The 8372-nt window shown below is 39.5% G+C and overlaps 1 protein-coding gene across 2 annotated transcripts; it reads left to right on the top strand.

Annotated features, from left to right (window-relative positions):
- The first annotated feature begins 662 nt into the window (after positions 1-662).
- Positions 663-7823, top strand: akap17a (A kinase (PRKA) anchor protein 17A). 2 transcript variants are annotated; one of them, XM_085385034.1, is made up of 8 exons: positions 663-800; positions 1117-1445; positions 1584-1622; positions 1742-1960; positions 2133-2345; positions 3354-3502; positions 3770-4010; positions 5598-7823. In XM_085385034.1, the coding sequence occupies exons 2-8, from the start codon at positions 1119-1121 to the stop codon at positions 6453-6455; spliced, it is 2046 nt and encodes a 681-aa protein (XP_085241160.1). In that variant the 5' UTR covers positions 663-800; positions 1117-1118; the 3' UTR covers positions 6456-7823. The 2 variants fall into 2 exon arrangements, with proteins under 2 accessions (XP_085241160.1, XP_085241161.1); XM_085385035.1 differs by lacking the exon at positions 1584-1622.
- Positions 7824-8372: the final 549 nt, after the last annotated feature.

The following is an 8372-nucleotide window of genomic DNA, read 5'->3' as shown; positions in this document are numbered from 1 at the left end:
TCCATTCCATTGTCACTTAAAAACATAATCGTAAGTGATATAGTATATTCTGACATCTCCCCCAAGTTAAGGCAATTATATATAGATGGTATTCAGTTTTGTGATGTTAAATGCAATAATACATTTCTGAGATCTTCATTAAGGAGTCTTTATTCTCCAAATTTGCTTAGACGTAATTACATACTAAAAGATTATACCCTACTTCAACCCTACTTTACTGGAAAAACAACCTAAACCTGATGGTTAAATCTTTGACTTTAGTTAAAAAGAAAAAGGCTGCATTTTTTTGTTTCCTTTTCGGAAGATTTTGATTTAGTGAGTTAGTACTCTGTTAACTTTTATGACCCCGTCTTTGTATCTTCTTTTTCTTTGTACAAAGGTTGAAATTTGTATTTTCTGAATGTATAATATATTGTGCATTTTGTTGTATTTTGCTAATTTAAAAAAAAAAAGAAAAAAGAAAAAAAAGAACATGCTAGGAAATGGGTGCAATGGAGACAAATGATTCACTGTCCCGGCGACCAGGCAGCCCAAGAAGAAAATTGCTATAAATTTAAATATTAAACTGAATTCAATTTAAGAGATCTTTTTCCATTTTTCTCACCGCCATATTCATCCATGTGGTGTCGCTGTGGGCGCTGGTATAGGCTTCTGTAGAAGGTCGGAGTTCATTGCGTTCGGAAGTAGCATGTAGTTGGATTTTCTGTATGCCTCTCAAGTGTATGGCTCACCTTAAATTACAACAGTGTGTTTGTTGTGTTTTGCATTTTCGGTTTTTACAGGGGGGCTAAGTGATTTTGGTAGGTTGTGACTAGTCTGTTATCTTCTGTGCTAGCTGACGTTAGCATGTTGTTGTCTAAAGCGGTGATGTTTTAGGACCAAACTCGTAAAAACCGTAACGTTAACAAATAATAACAATCAGTAAACAAATAATAATGCGCAGTTTGCACGTAATAACGTTAAATTAATCACGTTAACCAGATCGCTGTTTAGTTAAGTTCATAGCTTTCTAGCCTGCCGTCCTTCGGGATGAAGCGAAGACTTTAGCGTTAGCTTTCAGCTAATGTTACATTGAGTTTGCTAACGTTTGTGTAACCAGCTTCTGTGTCTCTGCAGCAATGACCACCATTGTACATGATACCACAGAGGCAGTGTGCCTCTCTGCTGACTACAACCTGTACCTCAAGCCTATTGCCAAAATGACCATCAGCGTGGCTTTGCCCCAGCTCAAGCTGCCAGGCAAAAGCATCTCCAACTGGGAGGTAATGGAGCGGGTGAAGGCCATGGTGGCTCCGGAGCAGTTTTCAGTCTTGCGAATCTCCAAGAGCACAATGGACTTCATCCGCTTTGAAGGTGAAGTGGAAAACAAAACTGTAGTCAAGAGCCTGCTAAGTCGTTTGGATGGGAAGAGCATCAAACTCAGTGGCTTTACTGATGTACTGAAGGTAAGGGTGAACAAATGTAGAGCATTGCAGTACTTATAATTAGTAACTGCATGGTTATTGGAGTCACTGGAGTTTGTTGTTGCTACTTAAATGTTCTGAATGTTTGTAACTCTTTGTCAATACATTGTAATTTGGCAGCTCAAAGAAATTACCTTGAAAATAAACAACTATCCAAAGGCAAGGCAGCTAGTTCTAAGTATTATAACATTATCTACCATAGATTGATTACAGGTTGAATTTAATTGCACTAATAAACCGACAGCAGAGTATATTTATGTCACCCTCTCATCATTAAGGTTCGTGCAGTAGAAAATAAAGTGGACTTCCCGACACGTCACGATTGGGATTCTTTTTTCCGTGATGCCAAAGACATGAATGAGACGCTACCAGGTGAGAGGCCTGACACCATCCACCTAGAAGGGCTTCCTTGCCGCTGGTTCAGTCAGAAGGACAGCCAGTACCCAGATCGGCCCTCAGAAGAAGCCCTCGTTGCAGTTTTCCAGACATTCGGCAAGGTGATTCACATTCATGTTTCTGTGTAGCTAAAAGGAAATTAAGCTTTTAATATTCACATTTTTAGTTCACAATTTTAAAAAAGAAGAAGATATAAGCAGTGCCTAACTAAACAACAAGAAACTAATAAATGTCGAAATAAAAAGTTAAGACATTAGTATTTTTTTTTTTAAGGTACGAAATGTTGACATTCCCATGCTGGACCCATATAGAGAGGAAATGATGGGCAAGAACTTCAGCACATTCAGCTTTGGGGGCCATCTGAACTTTGAAGCGTATGTCCAGTATCAGGAATACTGTGGCTTCACGAAAGCCATGGACACTATGCGCAGCATGAAGCTGATGCTGAAAGGAGATGATGGAAAAGCCGTGGCTTGCAACATCAAGGTACTGCAGACTACAGTAGTGTCAAGCCTCTGCCTACACATATTAAAGCTGCTTTTATTTTCTACCTCTTAATTGATCAAACCAATCATTCCAGGACTTTTTTTTTAATCCATCTCCTAAAATGTTGTTTTCTTAATTATGTTCAGTCACTGCTGGGAGAGAAATTTCTTCGTACAAACTTTAAATGCCAGGGTTTTGAGAGAACTGGAGTTCAACTCATTATTAAGGTGTTCTAATGCAGTGCCCTTTCAAATATGGTTGTATTAACCATGCAGCCTTGGGAGGTTTGTTTGATAAACATGCTGATAAATGAATGATTCTATGTAATATAAAGAACCTCCTTTTCCATTCAGGCTACCAGTGAGTGTAGCTTTTTTTTTCTTCTTATATGAAAATGTTAAATGTACTGTGACAATAGCTTAAAACTTGTAGAGCAGAAAAGATGTTGTATTTGTAGCTGTGTCACTGGAATATTTGTTCATTATTCATTTATTTAAAATCTGTGTTGCCACAGTAATCTGCCATGGATGTAATATTTTTAGCTTTCAAATGAAGAGCTGGAATGACTGTTCCTGACTAAGCATGGTTATAAAATGTTGTAATCATAGTAAACCACTCTGAAATGTGTGAAGCACTTGAATAAGCCCTTAAACTCACCAATGGGTTAGTATTTAGTATTTATTTATTTATTGTCATTGTCAAGAACAATGAAATTGCGTTTGGGGCTTCCATACAACCCAACCCAATCAATCTGGTATTCTTGGATGATATTTTGTTTTGCTTTAGCCACTATCCCCTCCAAAGTTGGTTAAAGTACTGAATTAATAAAAATTTAAATACTTTTGTTTTGGGGTTTTTTGTGTGTATAATTTTACCAAAACAAAGACCATTTAGTTTAATAGCTACATTCAGTCAAACCAATGACGTCAACTGAAGTGCTCAGCTGTTTCGATATGAAAAGCTGTTGTGACAATTAACCTTCATATGATGTGCGTTTCTTATCCTCAGGTGACCTTTGACACAAGCAAGCACCTTAGCGATGCTTCTGTGAAGAAGAGAAACCTAGAGAGGATGAAGTTGCAGGAGCTGGAGAGGCAGAGAGAGGAGCAGAAACAACGAGAGAAGGAAAAAGAGGAGCGGCGTAAGGAAGAAGAGAGGTATGATGGAAGCCTACATAGGAACATGGACTAAAATTGGACTATATTGAAAAGTTAAACAGAAAAAATGTTAGGGGGAAAAAAAATAGAAATTCTGTTTAAACAACTTAATATGAGGAATAAAAAAATAAATAAATTGGGGGATTGATTTTCAGTATTTGATGGAGTTGGTGGCTTTTAAATGAACAACTTCATCACCTGGTTTGATAAGAGTTGACAAAAAGTTAACAATAAATATTCACAGAGCATATTAAACCACTTTTTCAGGAAACAAAAGGAATTGGAAGAGGAGGAGAGGGAAAGGAAGAAGGAGGAAAGATTACGGAAGCGAGAGCAAAAGTTGCGAGAGAGGGAGGAGCGCAAGAATCTGAAGAAAGTGAGGCGTCAGCAAGAGGAGGAGCAGAAGAAGCTGCAGATGAAGATTGCCTTGGAAGAGAGGAGACTGCTGTTGGCTCAGCGCAACTTGGAATCGATACGGCTCATTGCTGAGCTGCTGGCCAGGGCTAAGGTATCAATTTACACAATGCAACACTATACGCATCTGAATAAGTACTCTGCAGTCCCTGACAATGGTCCAGCAGAATGTTGCGTTTTATTGTTGAACCCCAATAGCTTAATCAATATTTAAGACTTCTGCAGTGTGTACAGCTCAACTTTAAATGTCTGTCCCCATATGAGTATTCATGTTGGATCTTTAAAATGTAACTATCTTGCTTTTCCATTTTTGTTTCTGAGAGTGATTATAATAGTGGAAGCTTATATTATTAATTGCAGAAGTTTCAAATGGTGAGATTGGCATATTTGCAAGTAATCCACATGTGACAGAGCCAGCCAGGCTGCTCTCTTTCAGACATTTTTTGCTATTCTTGGCTGTTTGGTAGTAGTGACAGTGATTATCCTTAATATTATCATTTTAGCCAGTGGTCCCCAACCCCCGGGCCACAGACCTGTTGTTTGGTACCGGGCCGCGAGAGTTGAGGCTCGGGTGTGAAATCTATGGATTTCTGGGTTTTTATCGGTTTCTATCATTATGTTTTTAACCGTTTTTATCGTTAACTCGGTTTCCCTGGGTCTTTTCCCCTGTGTTATGAATAAATCTTCTTCTTTCTTTTTTTTTTTTTTAGTACCGATACTGGTTTTCTTTTGTTGTATTTATCCGCGACACCTTAAAGGCTGGTCTGTGAAAATATTGTCAGACATAAACTGGTCCGTTGCACAAAAATGGTTGGGGACCGCTGATCTTAGGCACACAGCTCTGGCTGTGAGCAGCACCCCTATCTAATGCTTGTGAGGGGCAGTCAATCAGAAAAAAGTTGTGGTATCCTGAAAATACACCGGGTATGCGTGTTTGATGTAATGTCCCCAACCCAGTTTTGTTCTGTCTGTTGTTTGCACAGCTTCGGATCACACCAAGAGTTTTTTTTTTTTTTTTTTAAAGTACTATTACAAGGAACATAGAGTGATGCGTTTGTATGCTGTGGTTTCAATTGGAGTTGCAAACAAAGTCTCAGCATTAAAGAGTGGGTAATATTAAAGCAAGAGGTGCTAAAGCGTCTTGTTTCAGACAGAGGATGAAATGGGAGATTGCACAGAGCACTGGTATAGAATCAGTTAGGGTTGTTTTGAACTGCGAATCACGCAAAGTTTCTGTTGCCTAATAAAAGTTGACTCGACCATGTCAGCATAAAGGAATAATTTTATTTTTTAGGAAAGGTGCTGTTTTTCTTCTTGCATAGATGTGAAATTTATTACTAAGCCCACTACAAGTTCACAGCCACAAATACACATGGCATATAACCCTTCAAAAAAGGGTTTGCTGTTGAGTTTAGGATTTTCACACTTATTAAAGGTACAAGACATCAGAAAAGCATTTGAGGACCTCATATAGGACTTTGATACATTGGGACAGAAAAAGTAAAATACTGATGACTAATGTCTCTAATTTGGATTTCATTTTGACAACCAGAGTACTGCATGTGTTGGGACTTGCACAATACAACTCCTGGGAAAGTGTTACTCCTGTGATACTTCCCCCCCAACCGACTCCGAAATCATATGCTTTCGTTTATCTTTTCTTTTGTGTTCTCCTCATCAGGCTTTGAAACAGGAGCAGCAGAAGAAAGAAAGGGCTGAGCGTGAAGAGCAGGAGAGGAAGGAGAAAGCTCGACAGGAGGAGGAATTGGCCCGTCTTCAGCAGTTGGAGGCCTGTCGCCGCAAGCAAGAGGAGGAGCTGCGGAGGGTGGAGGTGGAGAAAGAGCGAGCACTGGAGCTACAGCGGAGAGAGAAGGAGCTCAGGGAGCGACTGCTTTCCAACTTGCTGAAGAAAAACAGCAGCAAAGCTGCAGGCATCCAGGATCAGAGTGGCCCTGAAGTGACTGAGGATATCTGTAATCCAGATGATGTGATACTTGGGGTCCTGAGTGGGGTGAATGGATTGAAGGCAGCTGAAAGCAAAGAAAAGCAGATGTCCAAATCTGGTGCTCACTCCCGAGTTTCAGGGAAGAATAAATTAATGGAAGAAAGGAGAGAAGGGGAGGACAGAAAAAAGGACCGGGAGGGAAGAAGGGAAGACGTGTTTAGCAGCAAGCGCAGCAGGGAACGAGCACGAGACCATTCCCACAGGGAAAGGAGCTCTCACAGCCGAGGAAGGAGGCAACGGTCGCACAGCAGGAGGAGAAGGAGCTGCAGCCACCGAAGGAGGAGCTACAGTCATCATAGGAGCAGGAGGAGATATAGCCACAGCCACTGCAGCAGGAGCATAAGCTCCAGCAGAGAGAGGAGCTGGAGCAGCACTGAGAGGAGTTCCAGCAGAGGGAGGAGTCACAGGCATAGTCATCGCAGAGGCAGTGGCAGGAGCAGCGATAGAGGCAGGGACCGGAGGAGTCACAGTCATAGTCGACGATACAGGAGACACAGCAATAGCAGGGATAGGAGCCACTCCACACGGCGCTAAACTCATGGATGACAGTTATCATTTTATTCATTTGTACTCACCATTTCTGGACTGACATTTCAAGTTCAGCAAGTTTCAGAGAAGATTAGATACTTTTGGTTCCTCAGTTAGGTGAAGAACGTCCCAACTTTACAGACTGCATATGCAGGTGAACCTTAGTTGTTGCTGTGGATTTTTACCCAAGTTGTTCTCAGATTGATGTTGTTGACAACCTAAATTTTCACTATAATCAGTGTAGCATGTTCACAAAAATTAGTGATGCAAAATATAAACTTGACCTTTTTTCCCTTTCCTGGAAAATTATTTGTGTGTGAAGTAAAATGTATAAACTGGATTGAAGTACACTAAAACATAAATCTAAAAATAAATTCTAAAAAAGTGAGTTTTAAAGGGGTGATTGGACAAATTTAAGTTAAAGGCTATATCCTGGTCCACAGGTTATTACATCGACAGTCTGTTCTCTCATTAAAACATAAAACAATGACTGTGACGGATCAGTGAGTAACAGAGAGTTCAGACATGATTATTATTGTTTTTGTCCAGATTTGTAGTCAGATTTTTAGAAAATAAGACACAGGATCTGATATTAATATACATAAGGTTTGTTCTAACAAGCACTTGCATGTTACAGTAGCTGCCGAACACTGTAAAGGTGACTACCAGCCATAACAAATGGCTGCTGCTCAATTACAGTGGGGGGGAGAGAATTCTCAAATGATGAAACGCATACCTGCTTTAAGACTGTAAGGTACAATGACTGGTTTTGTTATCATTTTTTTGTTGTTGTTAAGTACTGCTTATGTATTGGCTTTGTTGCTGATAATGGTTCAGAGAAAAACACAAACAGCTCTCTGTGACTGTGTCAACTTTGAATAACAGCACATAGTTTTAGTTAAAGAATTACTTTTGTGTACAATTCAAAGAACATTTTTGCTTTTGAAGTTGAATGACGTGATTTGATTTGTTTGAAGGCTTGATGTATTAAACCCAACTCTGCAGGTAGTGTACTTGCTCTTTCACAGTCAGATGTTGATCTAGAGTGCAAGTGATGGATTTGAGGCCTGTCTAGTTTCCTCAACACTTCACAAATCTTTGATAAAGCAGTTTCTTGGATGCATTTGTAAAAGTGTACTATGATGACGTTTCTCTTGCTTTTACAGACCAATTGTAGTGACAGGTAAATTTCTTCAACCTTACTAATTACTGTACAGACTGTTCTTGACATTTACTTGCTCAGAGGATGTCCAAGTTTTGCTGACACTTTGTCATTTGTACTTGTGTCAAAGCCTGTTTGTTCTCCATGTGCTCATGATCCACTAGAGCATGTCTTGCGCACATTGCAAGTTGTTTAAAATAAAAAAAAATTCAAGCTGAGCCCTTTTTGTTTGTTTTTTTTCTTTCCCTAGATAAACCTGCAATTTCCTTACTACAATGAACCTTAAATGGAAGGTTTAAAATCAAGTTTAGGATATTCTGCTACCTTTTTTCCTACTTATCATCAAAATGTAATATTTACATTTACAAAAAAATGTTCAGTCAGCCTGAGGCCTACAAAACATGCGATGCTGGTATTATGACATTTGTGGCTGTTTGAGGAACCAATTAGATTAAGCATGAGGACATGGCTTTAAACACAAACTCAGCCAGGATGGCTCACAGTCTCTGCTCTTTTTTTTTTTTTTTTTTTTTTTTTTTTTTTTGCCTGTCCCGTTTGGCTCTTTTGCCATCAGAATTGTTGTCTAAAGGCAAAGAAAGATGCCCAACGGATTTACTTTACCAAATTGACCATCCCAGCTTTGCCGTAATGGTCCGTTTGATTCACCTTTTATTGTTTATTTTATTTTCACTTACTGAATACGGGACAGACTTGACTGGAGGAAAGAAGGGGAGAAAGAAAGAGGGAAAGAGAAACAGCTG

This window comes from Rhamphochromis longiceps, linkage group LG16 (genome assembly GCF_057381845.1).
Source record: "Rhamphochromis longiceps isolate RC_006_pf linkage group LG16, R_longiceps_female_GT1.1, whole genome shotgun sequence".
Lineage (NCBI taxonomy): Eukaryota > Metazoa > Chordata > Actinopteri > Cichliformes > Cichlidae > Rhamphochromis > Rhamphochromis longiceps.
Note: the sequence above shows the minus strand (reverse complement) of the source record. Positions and strands in the feature narration are given on the sequence as shown.

Coding starts and splice junctions, on each gene's coding strand:
- akap17a (XM_085385034.1), top strand. CDS start 1,119: ATGACCACCATTGTACATGATACCACAGAGGCAGTGTGCCTCTCTGCT. Junction 1,446..1,583: donor GCTTTACTGATGTACTGAAG/GTAAGGGTGAAC, acceptor GTAATTTGGCAG/CTCAAAGAAATTACCTTGAA. Junction 3,503..3,769: donor CGGCGTAAGGAAGAAGAGAG/GTATGATGGAAG, acceptor CCACTTTTTCAG/GAAACAAAAGGAATTGGAAG.